The sequence below is a fragment of the Coenobita brevimanus genome, chromosome 72 (assembly GCF_032717465.1).
Source record: "Coenobita brevimanus isolate Jiangsu-jjx chromosome 72, ASM3271746v2, whole genome shotgun sequence".
In the NCBI taxonomy this organism is placed as follows: Eukaryota; Metazoa; Arthropoda; class Malacostraca; order Decapoda; family Coenobitidae; genus Coenobita; species Coenobita brevimanus.
Window position 1 is genome coordinate 14,780,499 of NC_137025.1, and position 16,176 is coordinate 14,796,674.

Below are 16,176 nucleotides of genomic sequence, written 5' to 3' on the forward strand. Positions count from 1 at the left end.
GTCGCAGATATCAAGTATTGTATCCTCATAACTTTCATGTTCTTGAAAAGCGTGACTGCATGAGAAATACTAGGCCACCGTTAAGTGGCATTCCGTTTCGCACGGCATATACCTTTAAAAATAAGCAAAAAAAAAAAAAAAATCTTGAATTTGGCTGTCTTTTGTATTGTTTTTGTTTTTCTTCTTGGAAGGAACTGATTTGCGGGCTCTGCCTTTGGTTCCTTCTCCCTTGCATTAAAAAAAAAATCTTCAAACTGATAAAAACTGGGCGTCTAAGACGCTGATGGATAGGTGGCCAGTCATGTGAGTTATCATCGGTGGGTGTCAACAAATACCTAGAGCATTCGGCATGTGTTATCAGGGAGATACAATTTTAAACATAGTGCACGCTAATAATATACCGAATTTCATGTAGAATAATTGGAACTAATGAATTAATTATTTTTTAAAGAATTAATTTGAGTATCTCCCAAATAAGATCAACTAAACGTAAAATTAGAGCGGTCCCGAGATCGAGTGTAAGTAGACGGTTCAACTTCAGGGGTTTGAGAGGAGGTCAGCTGAGCCACAGTCTGGCGTTTAGGATGTTTTTTGGTGCTCCAGACGACGAGAATGACGATGATTTCACACCATCATCATCAGCCAGGTATTTTCACATAAAACGATTGAATTATAAATATCGGTATTGTGAAACTACAGGTAGAAGGTTTTTAAGTCCTCATTCTTAGACGTGTATTTTATTGTATAATTAATATTTCGTTGTTATTACAGAATAGCAGTATATCCCAGGCTTTTTATGAGGATTCATGTTATGTTGTATATTAGAAATTTGACATTATATCATTAAAATTTACGGCAGTGATGGAATATTTCCAAATATCCCATTGGAATGAAGTGTTGACAGGATCCTTTTTTTTTTTTTTTTTTTTAGATCATCGTATATAAGTGTCTGTTTTTAAAAATGGTAAATATTTGGATCTACTGTACCACTATTTTCAAAGTTTTTTTTTTTCTGTTTTGGGCTTTATTTTGAGTCATTTATTTTTGGAGACTTTTTCGAGAGGAATTGTCCAAGAATTGGATTTCAGAACAGTTTGTATTAAAACAAAAGCTCGTCTATGCAGATGATCTTACATTGCACAGTACAGCTCCCACGTTGTGAGAGGGGTAAATTTTTACAAGTGGACAATACACCCCGCAGGTAGTGCAATATATTTTTCTGGTAGTTTTTGATGCGATTTGAATGATTTTGACTTTCATTATTGTCAGAAATGCCTCATTACCCCTCTTTTCCAATCATGAACTTTGATTGGACAAGTAGGTGAAATCAAGCATTTTTTTTTAAAAATGAAGTAAAAAAATCAACTTAAATCGCATCAAAATCCACCAGAAAAATATACTGCACCAGCGGGTAACATAACGGAACAGACGAAACCTAACCAAACAGACATAACGTAACCACCAAACGCACTAAACCTAACAAAACGTAACCCAGCATACCTAACCTATCCTAGGAGAATACGTAACGTAACCTCACCCAACACACTAAACCTAACCAAACCTACCCCAGCATACCTAACCTATCCTAGGAGAATACGTAACGTAACCTCACTCAACACACTAAACCTACCCCAACCTACGTAACCTATCCTAGGGGAATACGTTACGTAACCTCACCAAACACAGTAAACCTAACCAAACCTACCCCAATATACCTAACCTATCCTAGGGGAATGCTTACCTTTGTAATATGATTGTCCAGGACTAGTGTCGTCTGGCAATAACGTCGTGGTTCCATAACCTTTGAATCTAGTGGTTTATGAACAATATAATTTACCAAGCCAGAAGGTGTGTGTTGTCCAGAAAAGTTCCTTTGTAGTCAGAAACACAAAAATTGTACTGTACCCATTTCTTGGTTTTTGCGTACTTTTTGTACCGACCACAGCACCACTGATGTCTGTCTTTTCTAAATTTACACAGTTCCTGACAGTCTGGGCAATAAACTTCAGAAGGTAATACACTGTGTCTTCTAAAAAACTCAGTAGCCTCTTCAGGTTCTGAGTGGAAATGCTTAATCACCCATAAATAATCAGTATCACACCCGGGACACACAGCATGTCTTTCTTCTTCAGAGGCCATAACAAGAAGGATTTGAATTTTCCATGCAGATTGAATCAAAGAGCGCGATTCAAATTTATTGGTTGAATTCCATCGCTTGACCTAAAGTAGGCCTGTGAGTGGGTGATACAGACCTACGGTACGAGACGCATGTGCAGTCGAAGGGAAGAGAAACACACATACGAACGCATGCATTTTTCACCCGGAGTGGCCGAGTGAAGATCCAAGGTAGGGTTTTTTAGGAATTGTAAATTAAATTCATTATCTCTGAAAATATCAATTTCCGAATGGGGTAATGGGGGTTCATTGTGATCCTTAGGGACTATACTATACGTTAATGGTGCTAAAATTCCAAAACTGCATATTGTCCACTAGTAAAATAATACCTTAGAGGCTCAACAGTGCCTTCAAGCTGGAGTGGATGCCCTCCTTCAGTGGTTAGGCAGGTGGGGGTTGCAGGTTAATGTTGAGAAATGTGCATTGATGTGTTTTACCCTCAAGCATAGCTTTCCCTCTCTCCCTCATGTCTCCCTAGGAGGCAGCCCAGTCCACTTGCGACGCCAACACACTTTCCTAGGCCTCCGTCTGGATGGACCTGTCCTAACGTGGAAATCCCATATTGCGTATTTAAGAGCCTCGTGTTTGAAACTCCTTGACATAATGAAAAGTTTAGCTGGGACACACTGGGGGTCTCCCAGGAAGTTTTATTGAAGTTCTATAATGTCTACATCCTGAGCAAGATACAGTGTGGTGTCAATATTTATGGTTCTGCCTCCCTATCAGTTTTGGATGGGTTGGAAGTCATCCGGAACACTGCCTTACAGATAGCTTTGGGGGCATTTAGGTCCTCCCCAGTGGTTTCCCTACATGCGGAGGCTGGTATCTTGCTGCTAGCATGGGCCAGACATCATCATAACTGTTCGACTTATTGTCGCATCATGTCCTTCTCCCAATCCCATCCTCTTCGTGTACTTTTCACCCATTCTCCTGTTGACCCCCTCGCTCCCTCCTGGCTTCTCTGTTCCCATGCCCCTTTCCTTGTCTGCACCCTTCGCTCCTTCTCTGTCCTCTCCCTCCCTCCTCCTACTCCTTCCCCAGTCTCCCCTGTCCCACCCTGGTCCCCTCTGCCATCCATGTTTAGTCTCACCCTCCACATCCCCTACTGTCAAGCTAGTAATGATGTCTTTGCCCCTTACATATTTGAAGAACTTGTCTCCCTTCATTATCGAGGATTCTCCAGGTTTTCACCGATGGCTCCCATTCCCTTACACCACCATCATCCTCTGCAGCCAAGTTTGTAGAGGCCCTTTCCATTTGTCGAACCTGGAGAGTAGATGGGAGCTACTCTGTGGTGGCCTCTGAGTTGTATGCTATTTTAGGGGCCTTACAGTTTGTTAGAGATATGATACCCTTCCGGCCAATAGTTGTTCTCTCTGACTTCCAGTCATCTCTCTTGCTCTTAAGTTCCCTGTCCTCCTCTACACATAGGCAGTTAGTGTTTGAGAGCCAGTCCATCCTTCTGTCCTTGGGCTCCAATGGATATTCCATGCATTTCCAGTGGATACCTTCCCATGTGGGTATACGAGCTAATGAGGTTGTTGATAGAGAAGCTACTATGGCACATTCTTTCCCCTCTGTGGAACATTACCCATTAGATTTTGGCAACTTCTCCCATCTTGTCCTACAGTCTTGTCACTCCCATTGGAACTCAACTATGCATGCAAGTCTTTCACATGCCACCCTAGGGCATTATAGACAAGATTCCTCTCCCAATCCATGGGCGCGGTCATCGTCCCGAGCCTTGGATACTGCTCTAGTGTGTCTGAGAATAGGTCATACAGGTCTGGCATCCCATTTATATAGGATAAATATAGCCCCAAGTTGTAATTGTCAGAGGTGCCTGAATGTTGAACACACTATCCACCTTTTCCTGTTATACTGTCCCTGCTTTCACTCCCTCCGAGTGAGACTCAAAGATGCTTTGGCTTCCTTGAGTATTACTACCCCCACTCTTGCAGTGTTGTTAGGGAGCTGTGGTCTGGCCACCACAGATCAAGCTGCTGTTATCCACTACACCCTGGAGTTCCTGAGGCAGTCGAGGCGTGTACACCGGCTGTAACATCCTCAAGTTACCATTGGTCCTGTACCCTGAGATGGCCCTGACGAGGGTTAATTAGACTACTGCCTACAACGCCCTTTAACTCAAGTAGAAGAAGAAGAAAACAAAAGCTACCTGAAATACGATTAAAAAAACAACAGAACAGCCAAAATTACCCTAAATACTGTATATACAAATAACCTAGCCTAACTGGGAGGGGTGGCTTTGCCCACCCAGACCCGTCCCCATTGCATTAACCTAACCTAACCTAATAAAAATGGAAATTATGGTACTTATTACACAGTCGGCGGTAAACATAAGGCCACGCCTTTCATGAAGTGGTGAAGGCACCTCCGTTCGTCTTGGTGCACACGGCAGAACAAGTAACGGTGTCTAACAAAGTAGTGTTCATAATGGTGCTTGTGGTTTCCTGAGTGCAGCACCCAGGCCTTAATGTTCATCCACCATTGCTCACCATCTTTCATATGAACTCGTCACTGGGTCCGCAAAGGATTCCTGATGGTTAATTGTCTTGTGGCTCTAGCCTGACACAGACAGAGATGAAACAGGCCCTCCAACAGTCTGTGTGAATGAGTGTGCCCGGATGAATATACTGTATTTCTGGCAGAACGGAATTAACGTAGCTGCGTCGTGGCTTTTCATGGGCACTACAAATGTTTGTTTAGAATCACCCTCATTTCCGCCAAACACCCATATTCCTTCAGACATATGACCTCTGTTGTATTTTCTTTTCCTAAACTTAGATTCCTGAATTTCAAAAATTTTTCCCAGGCCACTGATAGGCTTCTGATTCCAGAGCCAGTGAAGACACACATCCCCACAGAAAGTCTTCCAATCCACTGTTGTTGCATTTGGGTCAGTCTCTGATAGATAGTATCCTGTGCTCTTGAAAAAGTTTTTTCACTAACTCGTCCTTTCCTCGTAATTCACAGATTGTATCAAAATAAGTCCTGTCACGTCCAGTACACTCCATGATAGGATTCAAAGTGAACATAGGAATCGAGTGGTCGGGTCAGCTTGGGTTGAGAATTTCCAAAGGTGACCATCAAGTGGCAACACGATTAGAGGGTCCTCATTGGTTCATCTAAACCTCACACCATTTCACACCGTCATCAGAGGGTCCTCATTGGTTGTTTTCAAGATCACGCCACCATGATGATGGTGGTGGGATCGACTTGGTTCAGAAATTCCAAAGGTGACCATCCTGTGGCAGCACCATCGTAGCTTTTTTTTTGGGGGGGGGGGGCGGATGTAGGATAAAGGTCATGCTCCATGACTACCACCCCATGAATTTTGACAAGAAATAGAATTCTTTATAGCTAAATATAAAAAATATAAATTGCACAACAAAATTGTATTTTTTTCTTGATCACTCGACCAATATAACTTAGGAAGAAATACATTGAAATTGGGAGATCGAAGTACAGGACATCCAAATATTAACCAAATGTTCATAAACAAGGGGTTCCATTATTGTGTTTATCTTAGAGTTTATGGAATAACCTGGAGCCATTATATTTTACTGGATTTCTGTGTGAAGTTTATAAAGATTTGCTTTATGAAAAATTTGCATTATGTAAAACCTGCACCAAAACAGTATCATGCAATAAGAGCGTTTGTTAATCACGGCACGTTCGGTAATCATCACATGACCAGACGGTGGTGATGGCAGGTGCGATCTATCTATCTATCTACCTATCTATTGCCAGACACCACAATCCCGTAAGGGATGGCCATTTGACTTTGAGTTATTTGTTTGACGGAGAGGGGCACTAACCCTCCACCAACCCACTTGTTGACACGTAGGGAGCATGTATGGTTTGATTATATGATTACCACCCAGCATTGTAAATGGTTTCTTGGCTTACAGGAAACCATTTGAGTGACAAGCCAAATGGTTTCCTGTAAGCCAAGAAACTATTTACAACGCTGGGTGGTAATCATATAACCAAACCATATGTGCTGGCACGTGTCAACAAGTGGTTTGGTGAAGGGTTAGTGCCCCTCCCCGTCAAACAAGTAACTCAAAGTCAAATGGCCACCCCTTACAGGATTGTGGTGTCTGGCAATAGACAGACAGATAGATAGATAGATCACACCTCCCATCACCACCGCGTGGTCGTGTGATGATTACCAAACGTGCCATGATTAGCAAACGCTCTTATTGCATGATACTGTTCTGGTGCAGGTTTTACATAATGCACATTTTAGTTTGCATGCTGTACAGTAGATTATAATTATTGGAGGTGTAGTGGGCAAAGCCCCCCAGTTAGGTTTCAGTGCCTTCAGTTAGGCTTCTGGTGCTATTTGTGGTTTTTAAACTGTGTACATATGAGTTTGGTGTGCTGACATTCTGTCTAGTAGCAGGATTGACAGTAAACACACTGTTGGGGTCAGGTGGCTTTCTGTAATATTGCAAGGTAGGCATATTTTGTTTGTTCACTTTAACATTTTTTGCTCACAAATCAAATGTTAATCACCTGTGATATATGTGATACAGTACTAAAATTTTTTCCTTGAGAAGATTGGTCTGTAAGAAAACGGCTCAAATTGCATCATCATCTCCTGTTTTTCCCATATAGCTAAGTTACAGCATATAATAGTTAACATATGATGAGTCACGTGGTATTTCCAAATGGTTATTGAAATGAATTGTGATAGGATTGTTTGATATATTTTGCAAAGTAGCATATATAGTCATTTTTTTAATATGCTTTAAATAGTTCATGGATAGAGGGTTAAATTATTGTGCTTCCATACTGTGTGTAGCCTAGATTTTATGAAATATCAAGTGTTCTGTTTTATTTACCGAACTTTATTTTTCTAATTTATGTGAATTCTGTATGGATATCTCCTGTCCGGTGAACATAAATATTTGCTGTATGATCACATCTACCGTCACCATCTCATGGTCGTGTGATTACTCCTGAATGCGCCATGATTACCGAATGCTCTTGAGGCGCAATACGGTTTTGATGCAGTTATTACCTAATGCATATTTTCGTTGATATGCTGTAAGGTTGGTTATAATTTTGAGGGGTTCCCACTCTCATTTGGTTTCATCTTCCCTCTAGGTAAGTTTCCAGTACTATTTATGTTTTTTAAATTGTGTATATTTGAGTTTGATTGATGCTCTGACACATCCAGTCAGCAGATCGACAGTAAACACAGTCATGGGTGTTCCGGTGACTTTCTTTAGTATCGCAAAGTAGGTTGGATATACAGTAAAAGCTTGATATAATGAACATGGGATAAAATGGAAGCTTGAGAAAACAGAACAATTGTTTTCTGTAAGGTACTCGCAACATACTGGAAGTTTTCTGTTCTGTTGCGAGGCGTTGGGTTTCCGTAACGAAAACAAACTGGTTTGGCCATGGCTGTGGAAAAATTGTGATGCACAAGTCGTATCCCCCCCATTTGGAGGTGAGTTTTTTACTGTTTTATATATTATTATTACTGTATTATTATTATTATTGTGGGTTCTGACTGCTCTGTGTATATCAGTATGACTAGCATAGGCAGCATGTCTGTGTATAGCAAAAGAAGCTAGCATATTTAGTAGCAGCTGTGTGTAGGCTTCAGATCACGACTTAGGGAAGAAATATAGGAAAAATCGCAAATTTCCTGAAAATTCCGTTCCATCTGTGGTTTTGGAATGGAAGCTTGATAAAGTGGAATATTTAATAAAACGGAGTAGGGGTTGGCTGAATTATTCCGTTATATCAAGCTTTTACTGTATCTTGCATGGTGTTTTCATATTATTTGGTCAAGAAACAAATGTTAGCCATGTGCGATGTATCTAGTATTAAAATAATTTTCCTTTAGAACTTGGGTGTGTAAGGAAACCGCTGGAGTTGCTGTGTCATTGTCCTCATATTTACCATATAAGTGGTATGAAGATATAGCTTATATTTTTTTGACCAAGTTTAGTGTTCATTTTGATATTGGCTTTCTACCATAATCTGTTTGAAAAGCCTGGGTTACAGTATCATTTCATTTTGATTGTTTCATTTTTGAAGGCTTCAACATGCTTGCATGCATCAGCCTTGGTCCCCTAATGGAGTCTCTCCAAGCTGCACAATCTCTGGCAGCATCCTTTATCCCTGAGGTCGCATTCAGTGACCTCATCCCAGGTCTTTTTTTTTTTTTTTTTTTTGGTCTACCTCTCACCACCCTACCCCCCAAAATAGCACTTCTCACTTTCTGCACCCAGTTATCATCCCCCATCCTCTCCACATGCCCATACCATCTCAATCTACCTCTCCTTATCACAGCACCAATACACTCCAGTCCCATCCTACCTCTCAACTTTTCCATTGTAAACCTAGCCCCCCCAGGTCTCACACTCAGGAACGAATGGCACATCCACCTAATCATTGCCATTTCTGTATGTTTGAGCCTGAAGATATCCTCTTCCATTACTGCCCAGGTCTCTCTGCCATACAACAGAACACCTCTAACATGCCACCTGCAAAGATCCCATAGCATGGAGGGAGAGCCCTCTCAGTGTCAGAAGAGGCAACAGCTCCCTCAGCTTCCTCCAACCATTCCTTACTCTAGCAACAGAGCTTGCTCCAGCCTCACCTCTACCACATAACATGTGTCCCAAATAACAAAACCTTTCCACACACTCAAGAGACCCAGCAGCAAGTTCAATCCTTTCATGCCTGGCAATCTCCACATGCTCACTCCAACACACCATACATATGAAATCAGCGTTATCTCGCAGTCTACTTCTAATACCACTACATCTCTTATGCACCCACTTATCACAAACACTGCACAAGATGGAATAACTTCCCATGCCCTTGTGGCAGATTGCACATGGCTACTCCTCCTCTTCTTTGACAGTTCCTCCCCACCCCTAGATACCATCACTTTTGTTTTATCTGCAGTTAGTCTGAAGCCTTTGTGCCCCATACCATCTCTCCATTTCCTAAATCTTTCCTCAACCTCCCTTTCATTCTCTACAGGTAACACCAAATCTCAGCATACAACATCTCCCATGGGAGTCCATTTCTGAAGTCACGTGAGAGGGCCTCAAGTACCATAATCAGGAACAAAGGACTCAAGACTGACCCGTGATGCACACCAACATTCACAGAAAACTCCCCTCTCAAATCTCCCATTCATCCTTACCTGGGTGCGAGCACCCACATAGATGGCCATAACCACCCTAACCAGCCATTCCTGAATCCCAGGCTTTCTCATTGCCCAGTTCACCACCTCTCTCAGGGATATGTCAAACGCCTTCTCCAAATCAACAAAAACAAAGTACAGTTCCCTTTTTTTTCCCTTGTATTTTTCCTGAAGCTGTCAGACAATGAATATGGCATCAGTAGTCCTTAAACCTGTTATAAACCAAAACTGCATCTCATCAGTATTCACTCTTTCTCTAATCATACCTTCTAGGACCCTAGAAGGTATGATTATTATGTGGTCCAAAAGCTTTATGCCTCAATAATTTCCACTTTCCAGGACATCACCCTTCTCCTTGTACTCATTTACAATTACACTCTTCAGCCAGTCATCAGGGACAGCACACTCATATATAGTACAGTGAGTCCTCAATATATGAAAGGGATAGGGACCAGAAAAACCTTTCGTAATGCGAAATTTCATATATCGGAACGATTTTCCCCATTGAAATATACATAGAAAGGGGAGGATGCATTCCAGGTTGGACCCCCCACTTAAACTTTACCCCTCCTATTTTGAAGTATGCAGTACACATATACAGTACTATACTATTATAAAGACATTAAAAAATAAAATATACAACTAATTACTGTAGTATTAGACGGTGCAAGGCCTAAAGCTCGCTCAATCTCCGAGACTCCCTGCCCCTCCTCGTGGCGTCTTATTATTTCCAATTTCCTCTCAAGAGTGAGAGTACGATGCTGTTTCTTCCTTGCAGCTGGTTTCCCGGATGCCAGAGATGATGCATGGTGCTTGGCAGGTGTGGTGAAAATACGAAAAGGTGAAGAACAGTGAAAAACAGCGTAACATACAGCGAAGCTGAAAGGAGAGGATGGATGTTACTCGACTGAGAAGCACGCGAAAATGTGTTTACCAGAGAGGGGTTAGTTCATTTTCTCGCCGCAAGCACGCGCGGCGCTGTGCAGTGCACCCATTTTTAATCTTTCGTATTTCCTCTCGTATCGCTTTTCGTACCATCGAGACAGAGGCTTTTCGTATTGTGGAATTTGTCCTACATTCATCGCTTCCGTACCATCGAAAATTCGAACATCAGGTTTTCATATACCGAGGACTCACTGTATATAATAGTGTACCTCGATATACGATATCCCTAGATGCAATACCCCGGCTTAACAATGGGGGTAGAAATATGACCATACCCCGCCTAATGGTGGCCAAACCCTGGTTTAACAATGGATTTTGATTTTTTTTTACCGATTTTGATGATATTTTAAACTGTAATTGTGTGTTTAGGTTGATTTATAAACTGTTTTTAGACTTAGATTATTGTGTTTTAGCCATAGGTGGGGCGAACATTGTCATTTTGGGGTACAGTTTACTAAGCTTGATTTTTTTCCAGACTTATATTTGATGATTTTCAGATTTCATTTGTTGGTTTTAATTAGTTATTTACGGGTGTTAGGTTTAGGTTAGCTTCCTTGACAGCTGTTAGGCCATTTAGATTGACTTTAAACTTGTTTTGGGGCTCATTTGGGTAGGTTTTGGGCTTGGTTTTGGGGGAAACCCGAGGCTGGTAAATGGTCCACATTATTTTACATGTTAAAAGTACCCCGATATCCAATACCCTGCCTAATGATGGGGTTTAACCTAACCAATTACATCATTAAACCAGGGTATGCCTATATATTCGTATTATGACATTGTCCACTATATCTCCATAGGCTGTCAGTGTTTCAGCAGTCAGCCCAGACACACCTGGTGCCATCCCCACCTGTATCCTGCCCATTGCCCTGCTTATAGTAGCAGCGTCATTCAAAGGCCAAGGGCCAAACACTGGATCTGCTGGCTTCGAACCTTCCCTGTCCCAGTCAAACCCCTATTCAATGACCGATTTTAGTGATATCTCCATACATCTTTAATATCCTCACTGTTCACCACTACCTTTCCTTCATCATTCATCACACATTGCTCACCTGTGATATCCCTATTCTTCCTCTTAATTTGATCTGCCACCTTAAATGTCATATTCTTCCTTTCCCCACTATTCTGGTTATCAAGTAAAAGTCTCTGAAGTTCAGACTTTGCCCTGTAAACCTCTCTTCTAGCCCTACACTTGACAGGCAAGTAGTCCTCTCTGCTTCCCTTTCTCCACTCCCAAAAAGCCTTCTTTTCTCCTTAGCTGCCATTTCTGCATCCTCATCCCACCACCAAGTTACTTTGTTTTTTTTTTTTGGGGGGGGACCTTGTCCATCCGCACACTGAATTAATAACTCTCAAGAGGTTCATGAGGGCTCTGCATTATTCATAAACACATCAGTCTGTGTCTCCCTGTCCAGCCACCTCTTTATTCATCTTGTTATAGAAGGCATCCTTTACTGCTTGGTTTTCCAACATCCATATTATCCTCCTAGTTGCATAGGTCCTCTTTTTCATCACCTGCTCCTTAAGCACTGTGTCACATATCAATAACTTGTGTTGCAGCACACATCCCTTATCCCCTATAACTTTAACATCCAACACTAACCTCCTGTTAGCCTTCCTTACCATGAAATATTGTATCTGGCTTCTGTTTCCCCCAGACTTGTATGTAATCAACCTACACTCTCATATCCTAAAACGTGTGTTGCACACAGTCATGTTCATTGCCTCCCCAAACTCAAGTATCCTTTCCCCTTCCTCATTTCCTGTACCAAATGCACATCCCCCATGTACTCCTTCATATCCATGAGCTTCTTCACTTACATGACCATTTAAATCCCCTCCCAGAACTACTGTACAATCTCATCATCCCCCGGACCACATACTACACGTATTTAGCCATCCCTGAATCTATCTTTTTCTGCCTCATCCAAGCTTTCCTGTGGAGCATACATCGATATTAACACAAACACAGTCCCACCAAACAAAATTTTCACTACAGTTAACCTATGACTGACTCTCATTATATTCATAACATACCGGTATTCCACCCATTTCTTCCTAATCAACACACCCACACCACCATATCCATCTGCCCTGCCCTGCCCTGCCAAAATAGCTTGTAACGTGCATCCCTCCCGGCAGTCATTCTGGCTGATCCTCCCTTATACCTGACTTCATGCACATATTCCACATCCACCCACCTCCTACTAAATGCCCCACGTGCTTCCCCTGCTCTCCCACCCAAACTTCCCACATTCTATGATGCCACTCTGATTCCCTTGGGTGATTTAGTTTCCTCAGTCTTGCTTAGATCTTTCTTACTAGTCATAATTTGGTAAGAATAGATAATGGGGAGAGACATACCACAGGCCCCAGCCACCCACACAGTCCCAGACCTAGGTATGGGATTTGGAACCCATACTGTAGCCCATCCGTGACTAGCAGTGGCCTCGGGGCACCCTGCCAGGGCAGCAACAGGGACACCCTCCAAGTGCACCTTGGTACTGTAACTGCCCTGCCATTATACACCCATTGATAGGGCCGCCTCCAGGGGTGCTACTCCTAGGTTCAGGCCCCTCTCAGTTGGGCGGAAGTGTCAGGATTCTATATTATAATAATACAAATCATAATAGATAGGAACATAAATGTGTAGTCTTAAGAATACATGATAGTCAAGCTAAGCTAAGTGTGGGAAAGGAAATGTGTTTGGAGATTTTTGTGAGGAATGCCAAGACTGCAATGTGTCATCAGAAATGCTACATACACACAGACACACAGGCTTCTAGAACTCTAACATACGTCCAGTACATGTGACACAAGCTCTCCTATACAAGAAAGGAGGAATTAGAGAGGCAGAAGGAAGCGAGCGACAGGGGCGAGAGGTTGTCGAGAGATAGAGCAAGACAGTCTGGGAGGTAGCTATTGGGACTCTATTTCACACATGTGTGAGAGACTTCAGTTAATCTTTTCAAGAGAATAAAATTATAAATACAGTAGTTCCATACTCATCTTTACCTCTCCTGTCATTGTTTGACAAAGGGAACTAAGATTATCTACTTACCAACCTACACACATATAACTACAGCTCATCCACAAGTACAATATATGTATAACGGATCTACAAACCCACTACAAGCAGCAACGAAGATACTACAACAGAAGCAGCAGTCTAGCAACCACAGTGCCCTGTATCCTCTAGCACAGGTTGAACCCCGTCTCATCCCGAAACCAAAATCTATGTTGGCAGAGCCCTTGTCTCACCTCCCCACAACAGGTCTGCCACTGGGTAGTGGAGGCAAAGTTTTCTGGCCTCATGCCCTTGTTGATGTCAACCCCTGTGACATAGTGGGATATGCCGTGTGATATGTAAAGCGCATGTAGAATAGTGCATGAGATAGTTAGAGGAAAGTGTTTGGGAGACTTCATGTCACTTACACTGAAAAGGTCAGCAAATGTGGATCGTCCAGTAGCTAGTGAATTGCGAGCACCATCTCTCCCTGTCACCATCATTCCCATTCCCCTTAGGAATACCACCCTGATTGGCTGGTGCTACAGCCTACTCCCTATCATATGTTATGAAGTACTATATACTGTACATGAACAATAAATTTAATTATAATAGTAGTTACAACCCCAAGTCATCTGGACTGCTGGTTCCTCAACTACAGTTTATCCTTTATGAGGATAGGGAGGGGGTTGAGAGACCATTGTATAACCAACAGCTCCAGTGTCTGGCAATATTGGTGCCATCATGTGAAGGCTTCCATCACCAGCACTAAATTTGGTGATGGTTTAGCACCAGTAAAGAAAATAAAACATTGTACCAGGTAAATTGAATGCATTCTACGTATCCACTTTTTTTTTTTTTTTTTAAATATATGTTTTGTTATGTTATCTTTCCATTTCATTAACCTTTTCATTCTGTTTTGACAATAAATCCATTTTCCTGATCAGAATTCAGTGTGTTGTAGGTTCGATCACAAGTTTTTCGGGTGAAATAACAGTTTCTGTGATGTCAGAGCTGAGGCAATAGTGTTTGGTAGTTTTTGTTAATATTAGAGAATATTCTTGAAGTGAACCTGTAGAATTTGCAGTATTTGTTGGCATTAGTTGATGAAAGAATGTTGAGGGTTAACATCCATGCTCGGCTACCTGCATGACAGTACCTTAAATAGTTAACCTATTACATCTTTCAGTTCCAAGCTGTCTGCTCTTTTTGGTGGGAATCCGAGTGGAAAGTCATCTAGCCTCAAGTATGTGGCCCCTAAGCAGCCTCGACCTGACCGTGCTGAGTCTATAGTGCGGGGTGGCAGTGGCAATCAGACCTCAGGTGAACAGGCAACAGGAGGCAACAAGCAAGCCTCAACAGTCTTAGTGGCTGTCCCTGTACATGCTTTCCTTTAGTAAGTTATACTCATGAAGCCTTTTTAATGTATGAATAAGAAATTATTATTATTATTATTATTTATTTATTTATTTATTTTTTTATTATTGTTTTAAGCATTCTGTTTTCAGAGTGGTAGGTGGGAACACTTAACACCCACTCGATGTTGTGCTGCTCTTGGGTGACTGCCCCTATCTCTCTTCCTCCTTCCTTCAGTCTTTCTCCTTTGTTCCTCTTCTGTGTTTCTTTTCTTCCTTCCTCTTCTGTGTTTCTTTCCTTCCTTCCTCTTCTGTGTTTCTTTCCTTCCTTCCTGTTCTGTGTTTTTTCCCTTCATTCTTTCCCCTTCCATTTGTCTACAGGTAACTGTACACTGAGTGACAAGCCAAATGGTTTCCTATACACCTAGAAACCATTTATATACTACTTTGGTTGGTAACCATATAACCATATTATGATGCCTGGTGGTTTAGTGGGTAATTAAGGTGCTTCAGTTGGATTGGGTCTGGGCAGGTTTATATCCATGGGGTGGTTGGGGTTTATTGCTCATGTAATGCCACCCAGGGATGAGTGAGGCAGGTCACTCTCATCTTAAATGTCGGCACCAACTTGCTTAGCCCTGGGCTTCTACACTCCTCATGGTACAACACAGGATTGGATGATGATGGTGATAGAGCAGTCTGTCAAGTACAGTGAAAATAATTGCTAACCACCCCTCAACCCCTTCACCTCTTCCCCAGCAACCATGCCAGAAGCCAGTTATGTTTGTCGTCTTCTACTTTCTCAACTCAAACATTTTTGGTATTTTGTTAATATGAACCCCTTTTGGACAGCAGGGAGGTGTATAGGGAGTATCAGTAGTTGTCTGTAAGTGAATACAGTATTTGCATCGTACAGTGCAGTACAGTAAATAATGAATTCAACTGCTGATCATTGTGAGCAGTGATTCCCCTGACCAAGCCCTTTCTCCATCAGTGTGAACCAGAGTGGGCAGGCACAGGGTCGGGTCATGTGCTGTATCCTCGGTGACCCTATTGAGGCCAACTTCCAACTACTGGTGTATCGATCCAAGCAGGACCACCTTACACATGCCAGGATCACACAACACTTCTCCATGACCGTGAGGGGCTTGTATTACTGAATTTTCTCAATGTTAACAAGTTACGGTCTGGTGGTTAGGGCACCCCAGTCAGGGTGGCAACCTTGTCTCATGTGTGAGTTCAGTCTCCAAGAAGTGACTGGACATCTTTTGATCATGTACCTAGTTGATTAGGCTAGTCACTTACCTTCACTATAATGGACTAAAGTAATCTAACTTTGAGAACCTAATCCTCAGAGAGGGTAATATGGGATATCTGTTACAGTTAATGTTTAGTTCTGTATTCTTTTTTTTTTTTTTTACCATATAATTGCATTGCATTAATATTGCAGGCAGTGTTTGGAGATATTGTTATTTGCAGTTGGATTAGATGATGGA

General features: G+C 42.0%; 1 protein-coding gene across 1 annotated transcript in view; it reads left to right on the top strand.

Annotated features, from left to right (window-relative positions):
* The first annotated feature begins 535 nt into the window (after positions 1-535).
* Positions 536-16,176, top strand: part of LOC145407052 (uncharacterized) — a 137,622-nt gene continuing 121,981 nt past the window's right edge. Inside the window, exons 1-3 of the mRNA XM_080278075.1 lie at positions 536-646; positions 14,515-14,721; positions 15,675-15,819. Coding sequence (XP_080134201.1) covers positions 585-646; positions 14,515-14,721; positions 15,675-15,819 — 414 coding nt within the window. The 5' untranslated portion in view covers positions 536-584. The remainder of the gene's footprint in view (positions 647-14,514; positions 14,722-15,674; positions 15,820-16,176) is intronic.